Genomic DNA, 24,256 nt, shown 5'->3' on the forward strand with positions numbered 1-24,256 from the left:
TTTCAGACTGCCATTGTGTGCATGTAATTCTGATCTGCTGTATTTCTTGTTTTTTTGTACAATGTATACCCGCTTCTCTCTGTAATGCTTCGGCCTTGAGAGTAAGTAAATAAATAAAAATAAAATAGATAAATCAATTTTAGTGGAATATTGGAATAAATCGTACGCAATTAATGGTGCGATAGAGTGAAAATGACCCACGTAGTCATATAAGGCGCACTATTTTTAAACCCTGCCTTTAAGAAAGGCTTGCTTTACGCGCGTCTCTCAGTGTGAAATACAAGACATGGCTTGCACCACACTTAAGCTCATCCATCTATATTCAGAGAAGTGAGCTTCCAAGCTGATTGATTGATTGATTGATTGATTGTCCTTAATTAACAAGAAGGCTCGTAGTTTAAGGCGCGTTAGGGATTACACGAAGGGGAAATCTAGGCGGGACGCCTTCGTGCTTTCGGTCAAGGATGCCGTCGTGGGTGATTTTTCTGGGTCGCCTCGGATTGGTATAAGAAGACAGCTTTTCACCGCATCGAGTCCAATGAAATTGATAGCTCACACGCAATCGTGAAACGGCCCGTTTTGCTTGTTGCTACAACCTAACTGTAATTTTTTTATATCTAACGATTCTGGGAGGTTACAGCCTATAGTTTAATTATTAGCTAATGTAACCTAAACTTTGAATAGGGTGCAATAGTACACGTTGTTAACTTACAGGGCATGCGATGTAGGTCCATATAATACAAGACGCGTACACAATGGTAGAATGCTTGCAAAATCGAAGGCGAGAAAATAGCGGAAATGGCAAGGGCCAACATCGAACCCAACAGCGTTCGAATCAGCTCCAATGTAACCAGTGCTTTTATAGAGCTAAGCGATCTCTTTCAAAGAGACCCTGCAACACTTTCTTCAACTTCTATCAAAATCATAAATGCTTTCAGAACGTAGTCAACAAACACATCCAGTACTTATAAGAAGGGGTCACCAAGTACCGCCAGAAATCGCTGCTTTATGCCGATCAGATAACTTGGAAACCAGCTCTAAAGATTTTTCTTTCCTCGAGTCTTGGCCTTTTTATAACCCTCAAATTACTTAATTACTTTATTAAAGTAATGTAGCGGCTATAGGTCGGCTTTCCTTCAGGCGGAGAAATAAACGCATTCTATGGCCACTGTAAATAGAAAGCAACAAAAGAAAGCAGGAATGTAAGGCGCATCTGATGCGACAAGCAAATCACGCAAGCGATAACTACAGCTTTTTCAGTTTTTGCAGTCACGAAGGACAAAGCCAAAGCGTTTCTCGAAATTGTTGCAGACAGTCGCCGCAATTTTGTTTGGCTAAATAAAGTTGTGATCTCTCTTTCTCTCTCTAACATCAGCCCCGCCCACTCAGACAGGCCACAGAGCGAAGAATAAACATAACAGATGTTGCAACGGGGCAACACGCACGCACCCCCAGAACACTGCTTTTCGCTCCCCGTTGGTAGTCCTGCGCGACACCGCGCTGCTACTCGGCAACCGCTGCCGCGCTCCGTTTACTTCTACGCGAGAATCCATCACTCAATCTGCAAGCACCAGTTTATCCTTACGTGTTGCAACCTACGCCGTGAGGAAAAGAAAGCCATGCCTGCTGTAATCCAACGGCGTCATCTATGCTTGAAAGGCATCATCATCATAACTCTAATCAGGTACCCTGCAGGACGAAGGCCTGTCCCTTCTACATCCACCCGATCCTGTCCTGCGATGCTCATGTCAACAGTGTACCCCCGAATTTCTTTATTTCATCCCGCCATCAAATTAATGGTCTTCTCTTTCTAAACCTATCTCTTGGCATGCACTCTGTTACCCTAATTGTCCAGAAGTTGTCGATTCGTCTCATTAAGAGCCCAGCCCAAGTCCATTTATTTTTTTAATCTGAACTACGATATCTTCTATTCTAGTTTTTACTGTGATCCAGGTAGCCCGTTTCCTGTCCTTGAGTATTATTCCTAAGATAATTCGTTCCATGGCCCTTTAGGCTACCTAAGTTTGCTTTCTAGCTGTTTCGTAAGGTGCCATGTTTCAGCTCCGTATGTCGTAACTGGCTGTATGCACTGGTTGTAGATTTTTCTTTTGAGTGACAGAGATAGCTAGCATCTTATTATTTGGGAGTGCTTGCCGAGTGCTCCCCAGCCTATACCTATTCTCCACCGGATTTCTCTCGTGGTGAGGGTCAGCAGACTCAGCACTAACCGTATGTCCGAAGCAGTTATATTCTTTGACTTCTAGCGTTTCGCTTCCTAAGCTGAAGAGGACGTTATTGGAATGTTTGTTGCTCCTTCCCCAAACCTCAAATCCTATGTTGTCCCACTCAAGCTTTCTAAATATCCCCTCCAGACATGCTGTGAATAGTTTTGGTGAGATGGCATCTCCTTGTCTTACTCCCTTTCGGATCGGAAATTTATCGCTTTCCTTGTGGAGGGTTATCCTGCCTGCGCATTCCTCATATATGTCTTCTAGAAGTCGTATGTAGGCTTGCTCTATTCCCTGGTCTTTTAGTGCTTCTAGCACGGCTTTACTGAGCACGGAATCAAACGCTTTCTCATAATCTACGAATGCCATTTAAAGGATTTGAGTTTACTTTGCGGATTTTTGTATCACTTGATTGACGACATAAATGTAATCCATGGTTGAGTAACCCTTTCTAAACCCAGCGTGCTCTCTGAGTTGATGGAAATCCATGCCGTCCCCTATGCGGCTAACTATAACTTTGGTAAAAAACTTGTAAACAACTGAAAGTAGGCTTACAAGTCTGCAATTCTTTAGGTTCTTGGGATCCCCCTGCTTATCGAATAATTGAATTATTCAAACGAGTAATCAAACCGAAATAATCAAGTCCAAATCGAAATAATCAAACAGTTGAAGCAATCCAAGATTATCCCCGTATTCAAAAAAGGTGACAGAGACGTTATCGCTAATTATAGGCCGATTTCTATTGTTTCTTCTCTTAGCAAAATAATCGAAAAATTGTTTGTCAATAGATTAAACAGCTATTTAAACAAATTCCGCTTATTGAAACATTGTCAATACGGATTTCGCGCAGGAGCATCTACTAACTTGGCACTGATTTCTTTATTGGACTATATCAATCAATATATAATTCTCAGCTTGTTTGCTCTGTATTCTTAGATTTTACGAAAGCCTTCGATACAATTAATCACAACATCTTATTCAGTAAGCTCGGAGCGCACGGCATAACTGGTCCATCACTAACATTCTTTAAAAGCTATTAGATTGATAGGGAATACGTCGTATATGTAGCAGATACAGTTTCTGAAACTAAAGTTAGTAACACAGGTGTGCCCCAAGGGTCAATTTTGGGTCCCCTGCTGTTTCGGATTTATATAAATGTCCTTCCTGATACCCTGCAGCCATCCCATTGCGTCTTATATGCGGATGATACCACTATCTCAACATCGGACAAGTGTATATTCTCTTTAACATCTAAACTTAACATCGCTCGCTGTAGTATCGGATATTGGTGTAAAAAGAACAAATTGGTAATTAATCCTATAAGATCTAAATTCATGATTTTCAGTTCAAGTCAGAAGGTCGTAACCCAGCTTCCCTCGTTAACACTATGTGAAAATTCTATTCCTGCTTGTGATTCTGCAACATTTCTAGGTATACGTCTTGACCCTCACCTTAAGTTTCATCTTCATATCAACCACATTAAAAAACCACTGCATTTGGCATTCGTGCGCTCATTAAAGCCCGGCATTACTTTTCTTCTTCCGCACTGCTAGCACTCTTTTTCTCTTTTGTACAGAGTCACATTACCTATGGCCTCATCGCGTGGGGAAACACTTATCAATGTCACTTAAAATCGGTGCAACACATTCAGAATTAAGCGATACGTATTATTACCACCAGCCATTTTAGTGCTGATGTTTCGTTACTACGTAACCAGTCAGGTATCTTATCCATTGATCACTTATTTAAGCACAATCTTGCAATCATGTTATTTAAGCATTTGAACAATCAACTTCCTTTTCAGTTCATCGACGTTCATTCTCTACGTAATGCAAACCCCACAAGGTGTGCCTCCCGTAATAGTTTTTTACTCCCGATTGTTCATACAAATTACGGGAACAAAGTACCCACTTCCCTGCTATTCAACTCTGGAACAGTCTGCCTCTTTCTGTAAAATCATCAATGTCATTACTGGTATTTAAAATAGCACTAAAGGTATTTCTTTTAGGGTGCAATTAGATGTCTTTATTTTATTTTCACTGGTGTATTTGCTCAAACTTTTTCCCGTGGTGTATAATAAAAAGAAGTGTACGCATTCAATGTCCTTTACTGAATGGAGAGGATGTTTTGTAGTAGTTGTTTTGGTAGTAGGTATTGCAAATCCACTTGATAGACTTGTCAAATTAATTTGTTGAAATCGCTAATGTTTCAAGTGTTGCATTTATTTCCGCAATTATTTAAAAATAACCATTTCTGTTCACTGCGTTTACATGCTACCTTAGTAATCAACTACCGAGGGTCCCGTTTCAGCCTTATGGCTTTGGGACCCTCGTCTTTATATACGCATGTATGTATATTTTTTGTGAATTGAATAAACCTTTAAACTTTTAAACTTTTAAACCTTTAAACCTTTAATATTACCGTTTTTACAGGCTATGGGCACTTTTTGAGTCTTCGAGAATTCTGAAAATAGTACAGATCGCTTTTCCAGTACAATATGTCCTCCCTCCTTTAAAAGATCCACGGTTATGCCGTCGTCACCTGCAGCTTTTCCTATTTTGACACCTTTGAGAGCCTTTACAACTTCCTCTTGAGCTACTAACGGGACATCAGAAGTTGAGCTGGTACTCATAGTAGTTTTCCCTGGTCTAACGTCGCTGCCAAACAGCTTTGCGTAGAATCGTTCTGCTACCTTTATTATCTCGTCCAAGTTGTTCGTATCCCTGCTCCGAATCTTACTTAGCCCCTCTACGACAGCTGGATTGTCACTTAAAATGAGGTCAATTTTGTTTTTTGTGGTGCCATCGGAACTTTTCTATGTTCATTTCCCATTCCTTCGTTTGTAGAAGAATGTTTTCATCAACCTAAGGTTATTTCTCTCTGCGAATCCGACCAGTGTACCTCCTCGACTGTTGCGATTTTTTATTCCGAAGTTCAAACTTACCTTTCTCCCATTTTCTTCTTCCCGACATTTGCGCTGAAGTCTGCCGTCACAATCGTGAAGTGCATTGTTGCCTTCTTCACTACTGATTGGACTTCCTCGTAAAAGCTGTCTACGGCTTGTTCATCATAGCTGGTTATTGGCGCATAGGCCCGTACTATATTTAACCTTCCCTTCTTGTTTAGCTTGATCACAACATTTGCGATTCTCTCGCTAATGCTGCGCAAATTTTCAATTTTTTTATAGCAAATCTGCCATGTAAGTTCTAATCTGTTAACGCGCCGCTTTCACAAAGTTCTAGAGAACCTTTCTACAATATTTAAACCTCCTAGCGCCAATAGATTTACAGATATCAACATCTTTTTTTCGGCGCGGGAATGGCCGCATGGAGTCACACGTGGTGTGAAGGCAAGTAAAACAAACCTACTTACCTTCCGTGACAGGGTGTCCCTTAAAGGTCATACTCGAGTTATCTCGGGACTGTTCGGATAGTTTTACAAGTTAACGCAGCATTTTTGGTAACGTTACAGTCATAATCCCAAATGTAAACAAAACAGTCACTGTAGCCTTATTCGGCGAATCCGCCTGTTCAGAATCTTAGAATACGCAAGTAATTCCGGCAGAGCCTTTAAACAGTTGAAATAGGTTAAAAAATCCCAACTTCACACAGGCACTTAGAAACAAGAAAAGGCCTTATAAGAAGGCCCTAAGGCCCTATAATAAGGCCCTATATAAGGTCCTAAAACTTAAAGGAATTGGATGGTTTATCAGTGAAGATTTCTCTTTTACTACCAGGCAAATAAGAAAAAAATTGTACGACTTTGCCAAGGCCCAGAACACTAAATTCTACATAGCCGTCGACACTTTACACATGGACAAATAAACATATGTGGTTGATAGTATGACAAATCAAGTGGTACTGTCGACAAGATAGCTCCTACATCCCCCACCTCTTACAAAGCGCAATATCAAAAGCCACAGCAACACGTGCGCTGAAGTGCGTCCACAAGATAACCCCATTTCCAACAAAACTTCATTATCAGTTACGTGTACAAACATACGTAGCCTACTGCCTAAAAAACAAGAAATAGGTTCCCTGCTAGACGACAACGAATCTGACGTCCTCGCGATTACTGAGACGTGGCTGCACCCTGATATTAACGATAACGAGATTTTGCCAAATTTTAACACCTTTATATCTACCGTAAAGACCGCGCTGACAGGAGAGGTGGTGGTGTTTTTTTGGGTATTAAAAAAAGTTTGTTCTTACGTTGTCGACACAAAATCGGTGCTTGAGATAATTTGCTTCGCTTGCAAAACAAGCCTTACTTACGTTATTCTTATAGGAAACTGGTACCGCCCTCCTGATTCCAATCAATCGTTCTTTCATAACTGAATTGAGGGAAAGTATTACTGATGCCATGAATTTGTGACACACTAAAAATCTCTTTCTTTTCGGAGACTTTAACCTTCCGCAGATTGATTGGAACCTTCTATTCTCCCCTTGTAACACATCATCCGAGTTTATCAGCCTAACTCTTGACTTTAATCTTGTACAGGTCGTCAATAAACCCACCCGTGGAAACATTATCTTAGATTTAATACTGACCTCAGCCCCTGATACAGTCGTGGAAGTCCTTTACCGAGAATGTCTTAGCAATCACAGACTTCTTGAAGTAACCATTGATCTTCCTGTAACGTTTCCCGGCAAAACTACCAAATAGATTCGTGACTATAATAAAGCTAACTATGCCGAAATCAACAATGAACTTGAAATTTTCTTTTGCCAGGTATTCTTGCCCTCGTTTAGTAATCGTTGGGTCCACGACAACTGGGTACTTTTCCGTGACAAAATGACCGCCTTGATTAATAAATACATTCCCTTGGTTTCGATATCCAATGACAAATGCAATGCCTGGTTCGCTAAGTCACTCAGCCAATTAAGAAATAAAAAGAAACGTCTTTACCGAAATGCTAAACGCCTGCGCACAGCCAGTGCGTGGGATAACTATAAGCAGTGTTTAAATGTCTACTGCGCAGCTATACGTTCTGCTAAACTTAAATATTTTTCAACCGACCTGGCTTCCATTCTAAAAACTAACCAAAAAAAATTCTGGCGTGAAATATCTCGCAATCGTGATGCTAACCACATTACCTTACATGATGAGAATCACGAACCTCTTTCTAACAGCCAGTGCTGTTCTGCCTTTAATACGTTTTTAGCCTCAATGTTTACTCGGGAAGACCAATCCACATTACATAACGTGCCGGATTATGATTACCAGTACATGAAACCTATTGAAAGTACGGCCGAAGGTATAGAATATCTGACAACCAAGCTGAAGCTGTCCAGCTCTGCTGGCGCTGATAATATTAACTCAAAAGTAAAAAAAAACACAATTTTCACTACAAGTAAAATTGTGTGCTATATTTTTCAACAATCCTTAGATTCTGGGCAGATACCGGATGACTGGAAAATTGCCAAAGTTACCCCATTGTTTAAATCTGGAGAAAAACATCTACCCACAAATTACCGTCCAATCTCACTTACATCCACTTGCTGCAAACTATTAGAACACACTATCGCTTCGCACATTTAAAACCATCTTGAGTCTAACCAGTTCTTTTTCCGCAACCAACTTGGGTTTAGGAAAGGTAGGTCATGCGAGACACAACTGCTAGAATTCCCGACTGACCTTCACTCGAACATGAATAATAACCTCCAAATAGACTGCATTTTTCTCGACTTTTCGAAAGCGTTTGACCGTGTGCCCCACTGCCGCCTAATCTCACAACTATCTGCTCTTCAATTAGACTCACTAACCTTGTCATGGCTTCGAAATTTTCTTTCTGTCCTCCAACAGTTCACTGTCATCAATAATGATTCGTCTTCAATGTGCGATGTAATTTCCGGGTTGCCACAAGGCAGCGTGCTCGCCCCGCTGCTATTCCTTATCTTTATTAATGACTTGGCTGATGGCGTTACATCATTTATACGAATATTTGCATCATCTACCATCCTGTCAAAACCGTTAACGATCATTACGCACTACAGAAAACTCTTGACGTAATTGTCAAATGGTGTAAGACTTGGCAAAAGTTCTAAACGCATCGAAATGCAAAACCATCTCATTTAGTCGTAAGCATGACCCCTCCATTTTTTCATACCGTATAAATAACTAACTGCTCTCGCATGTTTCCACATACAAATATTTGGGCGTACACTTCACACAAAATCTTTCATGGTCCTCTCAACACACTAATATCTGTGCAAATGCCTTGAGATCACTGGGATACCTACGCCGTAACCTACATTCCTGCCCAGCTAACGTCCGAAAGCTAGCTTACGAAACTTTTGTTCGTCCTGAACTCGAATGTGCCTCACCAATCTGGTCCCCCCACCAAAATTTCTTAACCAACATGATCCAGGCAGTTCAAAATAGGGCATTCCGATTCATTTCTCGTAATTATAATTTCTGCTGCAGCGTAACACAACTTAAAATGTATTATTCACTTCAATTATTATCCACTCGCCGCAACATTTCTCTTTTATCCCTCTTTCATAAATATGTCAATAGCACTAAAAGGACCAGACTTCCAATTGAACGACCCTTTTATTTATCAACTAGACTACACAACCAGCTTAGTTCCTCGCGCATGTACGGTAAAACGAACTCTTTTAACGCATCCGCATTGCCTCGAGTCATCACGTTGTGGAATGATCTTCCCGATAACTTAGTATCTGACACTGACCCAGTTTCCTTCCGCAACAAATTAATCTTACATTTCGGGTGATAATTTTATGTTCACTGCTTCGTTTTTGTATGTATATGGCATTTATAGTGTTGTGCAAAATAAGTTTTGTGAAGCGAATTGCCCACTTATTTTTTGTGCTTTATTTTTTTGTTGTTGTTTAGACCAATCTGAACGAACTGTTCACACTTCCTGCAAGCGCTGTCATGGCTTTCCCTGTAAATTATACCACAATCTGTGCCAGTTTAAGTTACACATATTGTACACTTTCCTAACTGCTGTGTACCATGAACTGCTTCTTTTTAGTTGTTCAGTGATGATGTATGATGCCAATTTATACATACTTAGTTCTTGTTTCTTTGTTACTCATGTTTCGCGCTTACTTTTTGGCACCTTTCGCCCGTTTACTTGATATGTACATGTCTTTGTTAGCCCCCCTTACTCAATGCCCTAACCAAGGAACTGTAAGGTACCTGTAAATAAATAAATCAATAAATAATAGCGCTGGTCGTAGAGCGATATAAACTATCCGCACAAACCTCAAGCCTAACCGGCCAACCCCGCGGGTAAACTTGAAAGATGAAGATTATTCGCTACGCAGGGGCCAATATTTTTGGCAAAGCTAAAGAAGGCTTTACGCAGACGCGTACACTCAGTTACGGAGGAGAAAACTCCCAATAAGTTGAGCGCTACGTCAGAAAGGACGCGCCCATACCGGGCTAGGAATAGGATGAGGGCCGAGGGTGGCAGGTAGCATCGCTAATATTTAAATAACTCGACAACCCTTCGGCGCTCAGGAAAGTACAAGCACTTGCCGTGACCGCCCGAGCGAAGGCTACGTAAATATGCTTGAAAATAGCAGACGAAAATAGAGGCCTTTCGAGTCCAGCACACCACATTTCTGCAAGTAGTTCGATATTGCCGCGCAAACGCAGAACTTTGCGTTAGGCGAAGGCAGCGCACGTGCACTAGAATTTTATTTCTACGCTGAAAGGTGTGCAGCTCCCAGAGTTCTTCATTTTCAGACACAATGAATTATTTATGCAGGGTGGCGATGTTGTTGCCTGAGATGAGTGCATACCAGGCGTCCCCTCTTGCCGCTTAGGTGTGCTTGTATTGGGGAATTATGCGCATTGCACAGGTCAAGCGCACTCCGGTGAAACATCGAGTGATGTTAAATAGTTCTAAATTAAAATTTTAATTTGAACAGACTGCACGTGACATTCCTCCATGATTCACGTAGAATCAGCTTAGAAGACACATCTATAAAATATTCCGCCGCTGCGTTTGGCGTCAAGGCAGCCCCAATGTGCCCCATTTTTAAAAGAAACTGTCATTAGTCAATTTTTGCAGGCTGTCCACGTTTCTAGTGCTGGGGTATTAAGAGCACATAAATGTTAGCAGCCTACACAACTACGAATTCCGAACCCTGCTTTGTATGAAATGAGTCAGCTTAGAGGTGCGTGTCGCTGGCTAATTCTGCAATTCTAACGAAGGCTGTCATATGTTCGGTGGTTGCTTTACAAGGTATTGTCTTTGGGGTGTCAGAGGCATTGGCCTTTTAGACGCTTAGCTGTTGCCTGTGGTGAAAGTGTTAAGTTTGTCTTGATCTCCTCGTTTAAAGCTGCCCTCCTTCCTCCCTCCTCCACCCAACCGTTTTGGTGGTCATATTTTTAGTTGTTCGGCTCATTCTGTACAACAACCTTAAAGGGCAAATAATAAGCGTTCCAAAGGGGATACTAAAAATACGGCGTTTTTTGCTTCTGCAGGCTTTAGTTTGAGACCAACGAAGGCTTGCTTGCTGAGCAATAAATACCTAAAAATAAATTTCTCTATGCTATTTTCCTTCCCTTTGTTACGACGCTAAAGAGCAAGTCACAAGGTGTCCTGTCCACACCGAGGCCAAATTTGCAATTTAAGCGATCCTCGCCATCTTCCTTTAGTGCATGTCCTCATTGGCTTTCACTTTCGCCGCAAGAACTGGAGGCCGATGAGGAAGACTTATCTTGGCGCCATATTTTTACAGCGGCATCCAGACAAAGTTGCTCTGAAGCCCTACCTGCGTATGCCGCTTCTGGCGATGCCTTCTCGCCGGATACTGCATGCACCATTGAAACATGGCGCTTAAGGCTGCCTCGCTTGAAGCCGATTCTGCGTTAAACTTGACTATCAACTTTGGTCAGCCATAGTATACAGCGTATTTTTCGTTTGATCCAAGCGAATATACGGTCATAAGCGAAGCCGATTTGGTCAGGCTGGCGTTCCTGTCGGGTTTCCCCGTTGGTCGTTTGTTTTGCGTTGGCGTTAAACAAATTACATTTCTGCATTTCCCCTCTAGGCATGGTTCAGAAAGCAAAGGCGACTCAGCTGGCTGCGAAACTGGTGGACAAGTGTTTTCTACCCGTTGCCACTAAGTACAAGTTCACGCCGAAAATGATTCAGAGGGTACGTCATGACACTGTGATTTCTGTTGATTTGTTGTCAGAATTCGACACCCGCCTGGGAAAAGAATATGGAACAAACGAGTGCTTTCGGACATTGGCAGTAAGCCAGAAGAAAACGACATCTAGTCATGACTAAGCACGAATTTTTTACACAACTTCGTTAAAGTGGAACGTCACTGTGTACAAGTCATCTGCTTTTCAATCGTACAGAGGTATAGCTTTATTTGTATACTGCTGTCAGAATCGAGGTGCTGAGTAAGCATGCAATTATCAGGGTCATAATGTGATCGCGTAAAAAAGCGTAAATATTTGGCCACAAATAAATTTGCAATAGTTACGTGACTCTTCAAGGCACAATGAAATGAATTCGTCAAGCTTCTGTTTTTTACTTGCATTGCACAATGCGAATCAAATAAACACACTTTTCATTGTTTATAAGGTCGATAAATCACTATTTAATTTATAAAACCTTAAAGAAGAAAAACTACAATGCAACAGTTGAGGCGGCCGCAAATAACAGCAATGACGCGTATTAGAGTTGCGGTTTGATTGGAGGATGTCCAAGATTCAAGTAAAGTCAAGTCGTTTTTATTTCCAAAAAATTTGGTTGGGGGTCCCAAGGGAAACGCAGTCATAGACCGCTTGAGAAAGTGCCCGGGGGCCCGTGCAGGCAGCGAGACATCTGAAGTCACAGAAACGTGGAAGTGATGCTTGGTGACATTACAAAAAAATGTTACGATGCACATATCTAAGTGAAAACATTTACAGATACAGTAATGCATTTTCGCAATTTTCTGCAGAAAAATAAAACATTCCCTATCACACATTTCTGCAAGTTACAAACACTTCTGTAATAGGAAATGCACATGTGCGATGGGACTACAAGATAAAATTGGCAGAGAGCAGAAAATCTTCCCACTTCCATCGATGGCGAGTAATGCCCCGACAACAAAAAGATACCAGTATCAACAAAGGGTGCACTACACCGCAAAATCTGTAACAGATACTACGAGTTATCAATATAATAATCACGCAGTCGTCCTTCAGCGAGTGTATTAGCGCGAGTGCCCCAATCTTCCAATCTATTCAGAATGAAACGCATTCGGTGTGTTAAAGATTGTAGAGGATAATTCGTGCGCCAGCGTGGAGCAAGCCTCATGTCAGGAGTGTGGGTGCACGGATCGCTCTCTTGAACTCTTTGATTTGTCAGAGGTTTAAAAAATCTTGCAAATTTTTATTAGAAAAAAAAACAAAAATGAAGTAATCTCAAATCAGAGACATATTTTGCCCTTATATGTATGATCTGATATTTTGGAAACATGTGAGCGGCTGTGTTTGAGTACGCCACGTAAGCTATGGAGCGGAGTGCTTTTTCATGTCGGAAATTAATAGAGTTTAGGTTTGCAATAGTAGTTACGCTCCAACCAAGGGTGTAGTATAAGAGGGACGCGAATAAAGCAGGGTAGATGAGTAGTTAATCTTTTATCGGGAAGAAATGTCGACATCGCGATAAGTCACGTACTGCCGCTGACAATGGCTTGTAGGAGGTTCAACATAGCAAGACCAGGACAAGGTAGTAGAATAAGTGACCCCAAGAGTTTATGCCTGTTGACAATTTGGGTGGGCGCATTGCCTAATTTAAGGTCAGCATGCATGTGCGCGTTCTTATTTTCAGCTTGGAACATAATGGCCTTCGATTTACTGGCATTTTTGTTTAGAGCGTTGCCATCGGACCACTTGGAAAGCTTCTTTAAGAACATCTTCTCCTTTTAAAGCTACGCCGCCGGAAACCAGTACCGTTGTGTCGTCAGCGTCGAGTAGAACGTTGGTATTTTTGTCTATTTCAACAATGTCATTGACATATAAATCGAAAAGAAACGGTCTACTATGGTTCCTTGAAATACGCCGGTGCAGTAGTACAGAAAGAAAGAAACAGTATCGCCTATCACTTACGTGGGACTGAAGTAGCGAGAAGGCTACTCCACGAACACCGTAGGAATGAGGGTTTTCAAGCAACATGTCCCGGTTAAAGTAATCGAAAGCGTTGCTGAAATGTATAAATATGGCTAGTGTGAGCTTATTGAATTCGATATTTTCTATTTGGTCTTCTTTCAATGTTAGTGCCGTTTCAGTAGACTGTCCTGGACGGAACCCATTCTGGCATTCCGTTAACAAGTTATGCTTGGTAAAAAAAGCATTTAAGCGCGTCAAAACTATTTTTTCTAGACCTTTCGAGAAAAGAGGGAGTATCGAAGTTGGGTGATAATTGGTGGGCTCATTTTTGTTTCCAGCTTTGACAATAACTCATACTTTTGCTGTTTCATTGCACAGGAAAATGATTAAGATGTCAAGACTAGGCTAAAATGTATTCTAAGTGAGGGACAACGATATCAATTACGTATTTTACAGGCCCAATCTAAAGCCCATGAACGTCAGTTGATTTGGTATTTTTTTAAGTTGCTGAATGTACTAGCGATCTCAATCACGTCCGTTGGCCGCTTGAGCATCATGTTGGTTCTCTTACGCGGATTTGGTGGGAGGCGTAAATTATCAAATTGGGCTGGCGGGATCGTGAATTGTTCATTCAAAGTGCTCATCTAATGCTGAACCTTAGAACTTCTCACTATTTATTGTGATTTACTCTCTTGTTGCTTTAAGTTTTGCATTTAAGAAGTAATAATCTTCAAAACGCTGTTACGACGCTGTTCTCTTGCATGAAAAAAGGCTATCAAAATACGCCGTCTTTGCCTTTCTGACTTCTCATTTGCGCTTGTTACGATGTCTTTTGAATACTACGAACGTGACAGGATTTCTTGTGCGGAAGAGGGCTATGAAAAGTTTATTTTTTTTGCGCTGGATCTACGGGGCACCGTACGTGGCTGTGTACAAGAATTAGAAGGCAATATTGAATATCTTTATCCGCGAAGCCTGTAAAACTGTCATAGGGTTGCCCTCCAAATCTTCGACAAAAAAATCACTTCAACTTGGATTGTACAATACCTGGGAAAAGATAGGGGAAGCCCATCATACCCCTCAAAAAAACACCTCAAGCTAACGCCAATGAGACGAGAAACCCAAAGAAGTTTGAACTATACAATGCCGCCAATACAAGACCACAAGGTTAGGATTCCCCCACCAGTTAGAGAGAACATCAGGGTAACGGCATTACCACAGCACATGCACCCAATTTACAATCAAGCTCGCCTAATCGTGCAAACCAGGGTCATGAACATAAAGTAATCCCAAAGCCAAACTACAAATTACACTTACGCGTCTCCGTATCTTCAGCAGCCAGCCCACGCTGTATGCGTCACGAATACAACAGGACAAGAAATGACCTGTCTCACCGTCCGTACAACACAGACGGAAACCACAAAGGAAGTAGCTATCGCCCTAGTCTCAACGACGAGTGAGGACGCCAGAACAGTGCTTACAGATTCAGCAGCAGCGCATCACAGTTATCTACGGGGATGTATCTCCAAAACAGCCCTCCGCGACCTCGAAACCAAGGGTCAGCTACCCGAGATAGAAATCGTCTGGATACCCAGACACACATCTCTCGCTGGTAATGAGGCGGCCCACGCCGCTGCCTGCGTGCATGTTTACCGGGCCATTATCTACGAGGGACGAACATCGCCTGCTGCTCCCAAAACAGAACCTCTCGTGAAATATGGATATATTCTGGCCCACTATTTCTAAAGCGGAAGAATATTCCCGGCTCCGCATCCCCAGTTATCGAGACAAGAAGCCAGCAGCCTTCGAAGAATACAAACAAACACCTATCCTAATCGCACCCTTCTTCACGCCATCTACCCGCCCATATCCCAGGCCACCTGTAATTTCTGTTTCTTACCCGGCATCCTATACCATCAAGTATGGGAGTGTGGACAAACCCCTGGCCTACTCCCCAACCCTTCCTCCTCTTACAAGCAGTGGGTCGCCTGATTGAAAAATCCGCACCCTGGAACCCAGCGCACACTGGGGAAGAGGGCCTGGACTGCCACCCAAGGCCAGGGCATCCTAAACTAAGAACGCACCCCCCCCCCCCTCCAGGCGGGTGCCCTAGCAGCAGCAGCGCTCATGAAATAAACATGGTTTCCTACTCCTCTTCGTAATTTTCATTTCATTGGACCCCACCCACGGCTTTCTAATCCGTGTTTTCACCTTAACGCACGTTATTGGAAATGATTTATTGGGTATGCTCGTAAAGATTGCCAGAAATTCATTATATACATCATCTGCGCTTATTTTGGCGTAAACAGACGACCGGTCGAGCTTAAGAACACGAGTTCAAACAGAATTCATGTTTCAACTTGAGAACGACCGGTAAGTGAAACGGGGCTTCTTCCCAAACACATTGCAGTTTGTTGCAAGAATAGGCAACGAAAATAGGGCAGGGATCACCTAAATCACAATTTATAGTACCAGAACTTAGAACAGGTGTGTCGATATTGGTAATGAAAAGATCAAGGAATGACCTGACATGACTGTGTTACTCTAGCAGGTGTCGTTATTACATAAAGAAACCAGAAGCACCAATTTTATGTTTCAGTTCACACGAAAGGTAATCGTCTTTCGAGGTATCAACATTTAAATCTCATCCGAGCAACATCCGGTATCGGTTTAACGTAGCATGCTTTAGTATAGTTACCAAGAAGTGAAAAAAGAAGGGCGAATTCCCAGATGGTGGAGGGAAAATAACGCAAACAGTTCATTCTTGTGTTGAACGCATAGCACCTCGTAATCAGCTGTCACGCATGTAAATAGCGTCGTCACCTCGCATTGCATACATCGGCTAATTTGCATAGCCGCCCCCCCACCACGCTTACGAGTTGGATTGACAGAGAAATGATTGTAATGATCTAATACCAGCATTTCACTATCCTCGTTGAACCAAGTTTCAGTGAACATGATAATGTCAAACGGGAACTTGAAAAAATGAACGAACGTGCAAACATTGTCCAGTTTGGCTGCTAAGGAGTGGGCGTTTATGTGTATTGACGATACCGAGCGCTCTGAATCAGCAGGCGTCGGTTCAGATGGGAGGATATATTCTTGGTACTGCATATTTTTTGCATGTTGTGCACACATAATGGGAATCCGAATTCGAATTCAAACCAGTTTCTGTTTCGTTTCTGTGCTACAACTAGCTTAGCATTCGATGTTATCATTGGTTGGGCATTCTTGATATCTATTCGGTATCGGTAAACCCCGCTTGTGCCAAGTTGTCGGCTCTGCCAGCACCGCTTAGAACAGTAATGTGTACTAACCGAGGCGTACGCAGTGGCTGAACGCCCTCCGCGTCATTGGAGACGTTCAACTGAGAGGTGATTCGCAATCACCTTTGGAGGTTACCTGGCTCGTCCCTGGGTAGTAAAAGGCGTGTCCGCGCCAGGCCGAGAGGCTCCTGATTTGGCACTGTACCCGAAAGCAGTCCTCGGTGCTTATGTCAACACCATGTCAACAAGAACTCGCCAGCGTGTCAGCGTCAGTCCGCACGCAGCCGGACAAATCACTCGAGCATCAATGAAGGTTGCAGCGCAAAATCGTGAGCTCTGTATAGAAATCATTACATTCAGTACAAAACAAATCAACTAAAAAAATTCTATCGGTAGTTCCAACTTTCTAATTGAGACACACTACACCCAGTACTACAGACCACACAACTATACCGCCAGTATTTTCGTTATTGCATGGAAGACTAGCCCGAAAGGATTTAAAATCACGCCATAAATACAATCACAGTAGTCTCACTGACACATACTTTAAAAGTAAGGCAGGAGCACGCACGCTTCCGGAAGATGCAAGCACTTCGGCTACCGCGACTGTGCCGCATAGACACTACACACAAGCGCACATCGTTCGCGAAAAATAGACTTAGTTCCCCGAGGTTCCTCTGCATGCCGTTTGATCATGCGACATTTCCATAGGCTAAAAAATCCGATCATGACCAAAAGGTCCTAGACCGGAAACAGTTCATCACTGTAAAATTCGTATACTGCAGCGGGTGATGTCTATTTTCGTTTTAAGATTCCGCTTTTAAGAGTAGACGGACACACGTCGCAATTTACCTAGAATCAGGGTTCTGCACGGCTGGTGTCCCCTGTTCTAGTATCGCTCCTTGACGTTGAGGTGTCATTCGGCTAGTACTATTCTACGACTTTTGCGCTTCTTTTTCGTTGTTTTGTGAGTTTGGTGTGCGGGCCCATTAGCCCGTCAAAGCTCTCGATTCCTGGACAGTCCCCAAAGAGGTTATGTTGCACGAGAACAGGAACAACAAGGACAACTAACTTTTTTCTTCCGCTGGTAACATGCGGAGTCAGTGCAGTGTTGGAACATAGAGAGGCCTGGGTCTAAATTGTGGAGGCCTGGATCTAGATGCCATGGGTTCACACGTGTTTCTTATTGACGCTTTACAGCGACGGGTATTTTCTTTACAGGGCAACAGCTACAACAAGAACGGTTTTTTAAGATGGGTGGCGACGAACACTGTCACCACCAAAAAGCCGCACTTGTATTAGTGAAAAGAGGCGAAGTGCAAGGACACCGCTGCCTTAGGGTACGCCCAAGTCTGATCAGTAATCATTAAGCTGTTGAAGAATCTGAAATTTTAAAAGTTCTCAAAGATACCGGGGAAACAATACGTGATGAAAACAACATGCGGGTCAAACTGTATTTTTGAAATTTATGTACGATAACATCTTCTAAAACAAGTAAGTGCTGTTGAGACCAATAAATTATAAAACAAATATTGCCAACAGTTTATGCACTGGTGCTTAAAACCTCGAAACTGGCGTTCATGTGAAGAGCCTTGGAGTTGTTTTTGAGGAACACTTAACACGGACCAAACACGCCGGCAATGTTCTGAGAAAACTTTCGCTTGTCTTTGGTGTCCTTTCAAGGTTACAGTTTTTTCTACCGCAGAAAATAAAAGTCTCAATTTATCATCCCTTTTTTCCCATGGATTAGTTACTGCTTGTTAGCTTCAGGACGTACGACCGCAACCAATATTACTAAACTAGATCTACTACAAAAGAAATCCGTGCCAGCCGTCTTTACTCTGCTCATAGGCTCACACAGAACCGATTTTTGAAAGCCTCGGTGTTCGTCCCGTACAAGTACTGCATGGTGCAAATGTTAAGACCTGAAACACCGAAGAAAAACATTGTAATTTTATTAACAAACTGTTAACCTTCACTCCAAGTAACAAAATTATAACGCTCGCCATCCAGAGGCATGATTTGGGCCCGACCCACCTACCAATTACGAAAAACAATTAATGTGGTACACATTACTATCTCTGTTAAATTCACGTAGTCTCTGAACCTTGTTATGTTGTTATTATTACTGATTTTCGTACTTTTTGTGGTTCCTTTCATTGGTTCTGTGCAAGCCTCTTGTTGCATTGTGCTATTATGCTTGCTTTTAACTTGAATTGCTAATGTTGCTGTCAAGGACTGAATTTTCCGGACAGTGATTTATGTAGGCAATTTTTTTTCTTCCTTGGATATACGCGTACACATCTTTTTTATAACTACTTTAGGGGGCACGGACCCCGTCAAGCCACTTCGGGGGGCTTTTTGTGCGCGCTGATGACATTTGTATATTGCTGATGTCGAATAAACTTGACTTGCAATTGCAGCTGGAGAGTGGGGGGGGGGGGCGCCGTAGTGCTGGTGTACGAAAAATCTTAAACCAGCAGGAAACTCGCACGTTTGCCTCCATCAGAAAAGCATCCACCTTGGCTAGGATCGAACCTCCGTCCTCGATGGAGGTGAATCTCTATTATCGTCACTTATGAGCTCTTAGTGGGTTTCCGAAGTGTAACCGCAATTGGCAGATGGGCATGCACTTTTGGGGGGGATGACAAATTGCGGGATATTCTGCCCTAGTGACGATAAAAAATTAGAGGTTTGACGGTGCCCAATAAATTTTTGCACACATGGCTTCGGTTGGTAACGGAGGTGGATGTTGACGTGTTAGAGTTTAGTCGTTATTTTTCTACGCTGCACGAAAATTTACGGGTAAATTCTGCGAACAAATGTTCACTGACTTTATCTACGAATGCATATTCTAGTGCTTCCACAGAAAGGTGTTGAAATGCTTCGTATTTTACAATTAATACAGGGTGCCTACAAGATGTGCTTCGTCTTTCGCTTCTGCTTTCACAAGTACGTGCCTCTAAAGAAAGCTCAGGTAAAGGTTTAGTAATATTCCCATAAAAGTTTGAGGCACCAAGAACTTTGTATGTCACTTGTCGTCACTCTGACTGGTCTGACTTCGACATACACATAAGGAGTAAGGTGCACAATAAGGTATGACTTTAATGTTTACCTCTCGCATTATCGGCCATTGATCGTTATAAATACCTTCAGACCACTATTGTACTCTCACCGCAAATCCCAAAGAAGCTGAGCGAACAAATAATCTGATTGGCTGAGCGATGCAAACTCGCATCGCGAGGTCTGCTTCCGGTTATAAAATCAGGCTTCAGTACTTCCGCTACGTTCAACCGGACGTTGAGCAATGGCACGCAGCCAAAGCCATGCATGTCTGCCCAGTGCAACACCTATGGCGCGTACGCTTTTAGACATGCATTGTCACAGGTAGAAACGCATTACAGTATCCGAGCGAAATAACTCAGGCTGATTTATATGGACATAAAGGTCTGCAGGAGGGTTTGCTGCCGGGCTAGTTCCTGCAATGCATAAATTGAACAGCGCAAAGAGGGGACAAACTGAAGAGGACAAACAGCAGCCGTGTTTGCCACTCTTCACGTTGCCTCGTGTTAGCGTTGTTCACTTTACACATAAAGGCTTGTTTCTCATCAGTGTACCATCACTTAGTCTGTTACATATATGCACTGTACGCATCTTCTCCCGCATTTGCAACACATCATAGTTGGTTATGGAAGCGGAATATGGGCGAGAAAGAAGTATAAGCTCGTGTGTTTCCATAAAAACGAGAACTTGACGCAAGTGTTCTGAAGTGTCACAACGGCACGTCCTAATCGAACACGCTGTGTAATGTAGGTGGAACTGCAACACCGTCTTTTTGGGGAATCTGGACGGTTGCCTTTTGTTTACTTTTTTAACCTTCGGTGGAACATGCAGCCCTTCGGTTTATACGAGTTACACATAACGCTTCTCGTAAAATACGCACGACTCACGTATTCGGCTATCAGGGCGTTTTATTGTCGCTTTGCGCGAACTGTAAATTCAAGCGGCGGGTTTGTGCGTGTCAAATGTAAAGTTGCGGTTGGAAGCAACTGCCTTGAAAACACACCAGCAGTGTCTCCAAAACGAGTGCAGAGCATGCAATTTCTCTAGAGGAAATTTAGCTTATCTGTCCAAGCCTCTCCTAAATATACATTGCTTTAGGTGTACTTCTATTGCACTCAACGCGCATCTGTTTTATTTTATATCGCAAGTATCAAAAGCAAATGTATTTTAAATTAAGGGGACACTGTCTACTAGCGGTTATGCATTGATGTTCTAGCTCAATTATGCCCAATGTTTTTCTGTTTCTTAACACTGTTAAAAAGTGTATGAACATTGCCACCATTGGCGGTGAGCGCGAACACGGACGGCTCTGCGAAGCGCGCCTCCGTGACGTCGGCTTAGGGATTCTCGCATTTGTCATCTGATTCACTCAGGCTCGCTTTCCTGCTGTTTCTTTGCGCTCGGTCAACGTCTGATGATTTTCCGCACCAGAATTGGCGTGTGAGTAACTTTTCATCATAATAATAGGCTTAAAATCGCATACACTAGCTCATGGTGTCAGTTAAAGTATAGTTTTGGATATCACACTAAACTTTTTTACACCTTTTATGGCCGAAAAGGGTGTAAAAATCTTGTCCCATGGCTAACACCCTTAAAAGGTGTTTTGGCAAAAAAAGGGTGCATAGATAAAAAAAGGGTGTTGAGTTCAACACCCTAAAAAAAGGGTGTTGCGCCTCACACACCCTTTTTTTGAGGTGATGGCATGTGCAGAGGCAATGTCAAACGTCGGAGCGCGCGCGCAGCATTCAACACAAACAGCCAATACGTACAAGTTACAGTTGGAACACGGGATGCAAGCGGTACAGGAAGTGCATACTTACTTAGCAATACATGTGCTGTTCTTGCTTTTATACCCAGCAGAGGAAAGCCCCCAGATGGAGTAGGTGGGCTTGTCGCAAAAAACTGATATTTTAGCGCTAATTTTGGAAGTATGGTTTTTACTACGAGAATATACAAATCAACACGCGGATTTGCAAAAACTTTTTAATTACGCGGTAGTTTTTCTGATCCGTAACTTATAGAATTTTATTAAATATCATACAAATCTTCCCTGCCACCTCAACACCCTTCAAAAAGGTTGTTCATTATTTCAACACCCTTTTTCCCGGAAGGGTGTAAAGCTACAAATTAGGGTGTTCGAAACTAAGTAAAAGGACGTAAAGAAAAAAAAGGGTGTAAGAAAAGACCGCCAACGAAGAAAAAAGGTAGAGACCTCCAATTGTGGAGGCATTTTGTACCTGTTAACACGGGTGGACTGAACATTCTCTACAAGCGGGCGGGAGGGGAGGGGGGAGGGGCTGTACCTCACGATGTTTACAGCAATATGAATTGGCATAATTATTACCAGTGAAGCTCTTTAAAGGGACACTGAAGTGATATGTAAACATTGCTGGATTACTTGCGCAAATTGTAGTCCGGAGTCCCCAGGCCATGTTACAGGCGCGTTTACGCGATTTTATTTAGTAGAAAAATTAATTCGAAAATGTTGTCCTCCTCTCTTTACGCTCGCCCATTTTCTGCGGCGTTTTCGTGTGACGTCGAGAGGAGCCGAGCTCGCAATTGGCTGCGCTACTGCAGGGCTCCCCGGCTTTCAGACAGAGTCAGTCGGCCCAGCGTTTCGTCCGCCGGCCGCCGACGGGTCGTCGCAATTCGTTCGCTCAGTTAAAACGAAGCCAGGACACGTTTGTGAATGGAAGAATGGGCCTTTCTTTACTTGGTTAGCTTGTACACTGTATCTAGCTCCAAGTCAAGGTCGCTTCACACAAGCGCACATGCGACGCTTCGCTGACTGGTACGCCAGTAGGAAAATATAAGGCCTCTTGAAGGCGGGAGAAGAGTCAGCGAAGTCAATATAGGTACTAAGGAAATAAAATCAACTGATATTTTTACCGTACAGCGTAAAAATAGGGTGCGGGAAGCACTTTTTTGCGCTGGGCGAACAAGCACAGCGGTCAGCAGCACGACTACGCATCTGCAAACGCTTTTCCGTTTTCCGTCTACGAAATGCAATTGCTAGACCTGAGCTATTGTGGAAACTCGGGGGACGCTTACTGCACGAGCGCAATACAACAAATAGTCACCTAAGCTGCTTGAAATGCCAAAACTAAATAAAAGTGTAAACTTGTTGTACAATATATAACTTATATTACCAAGGTCAGGATAGCCCGTTCCGTGGCCGAGTGCTCTGAGGCGCTAGGTATGTTGCCGCAAGTGTTTTGCAACTCACGAGTTCGAGTCCCCGTGGGTACGTGCTTTTTTTTTTGTAATTTAACTTTTTTGTTTTCTGCCGATGTTTTTTACATTGAGTTCACCTTTTTTTGGGCCGCAACGTTCATGGCTCCACGAACTAGTTCACAGAACGCGCGCAGGCTGGCACTGGCGCGCTAGCGAGTTCTCGTTGGCGTGCTGTTGCTATAAGCACCGACTGCTTGCGGGCAGTAGGCACAGGCCAGAATGAACATACCCTTGGCCTGGTGCGAACACGCTTTTTACGGTACATTCATGAGTGAGGCAAGCTCCAAATATGGGGGAAAAGCGCATGACATCTGGGCGTCGGCGGGTACGCGGAAGGCGTCCATGCACTGCGTAGGCCTCGGCTAGTGAATGCTACGATTCCAAGCCGTCCTGGGAGGCTTATCTTTATGCATTTTTACAGGTGACAACATGGCAGAAGCGCGGTACGATGATTACTGAGTTATTGAGAATGCCCATCCAACAACGCCACCGGTTGTGTTTTACAGAACCGAAACCGAAACCGAAACTTGTTTGGTTGCTCACCTTGGGCATCGTCCAATCACGGTGCGGCTCCTCCTAACGTCACAGCTTTAGTTGGTGCGGCCGCCGCAAACCGCGCATGGTAGTTTTTCTTCTTTCGCGCTTTGTAAAATAAGTACCGATTTGTCAACCGGATAAACGATGAAAAGTGTGCTAATTTGAGCCAGTCTACGCAGTGCAAGCAAAAACGGGAGCTTGACAAATTCACTTCAGTGTCCCTTTAAGCTTCAGGAGGTAGTTTCGGTGGCATTAGCAAAAAAATACAAAGAAAAAGAACTGGGGCACTGTAAAGGGTGCACCACCGCAGATAGGGTATTGTGACAGTGAAGTCGGCTTTCGAGCTTGTTAGAGTGTGAGCACAAGGGGCGTATGCGTATCCGCACCTCTTACTGTACCATTTCAAAGGTACTAGTCTTTTTTGGATTCTAAAAGGTAAAAAAATTCGCGCAGCTTGCAATAGTGGTGCAAGGCTGGAGAAACAGCAACGCTGGGGGCCGACCTACCTTGTTTCCCTCTTGGATCTCCTGGAAATGGGGAGGGGGGGGGAAGGAAGCACACTGGAACAGTCTTGTGAAATCCGGTTAAATTTGGCCTCATCCCTGAGCGGTCATCCTGGCTTAGCGAGAACATTGTAAAGCTTAGCAAACATAACAAAACTTAGCAACACCAGAAGAAACTAGGTCGACCCCCAGCTCCGCTGTTCTTTTTTTGCAACTAAACACCTATATCACGCCGTTTCAACAACCTAAAGAAAGCCAAGCGTGTTGCAGTTGGTAAACATCCTTTTCGCCACACGACTACAGTCTTCTTAATTTTGAAGATTTAAATTGGTGT

The 24,256-nt window shown here is 43.0% G+C and overlaps 1 protein-coding gene across 1 annotated transcript in view; it reads left to right on the forward strand.

Annotated features, from left to right (window-relative positions):
- The window catches only part of LOC144167137 (uncharacterized), a 41,248-nt gene that overhangs the window by 11,499 nt on the left and 5,493 nt on the right, over positions 1 to 24,256 (forward strand). Inside the window, exons 2-3 of the mRNA XM_077696507.1 lie at positions 11,261 to 11,367; positions 19,494 to 19,562. Coding sequence (XP_077552633.1) covers positions 11,263 to 11,367; positions 19,494 to 19,562 — 174 coding nt within the window. The 5' untranslated portion in view covers positions 11,261 to 11,262. The remainder of the gene's footprint in view (positions 1 to 11,260; positions 11,368 to 19,493; positions 19,563 to 24,256) is intronic.

The sequence above is a fragment of the Haemaphysalis longicornis genome, unplaced genomic scaffold (genome assembly GCF_048455015.1).
Source record: "Haemaphysalis longicornis isolate Haplotype H1 unplaced genomic scaffold, Haemaphysalis longicornis Haplotype H1 scaffold_2, whole genome shotgun sequence".
NCBI lineage: Eukaryota > Metazoa > Arthropoda > Arachnida > Ixodida > Ixodidae > Haemaphysalis > Haemaphysalis longicornis.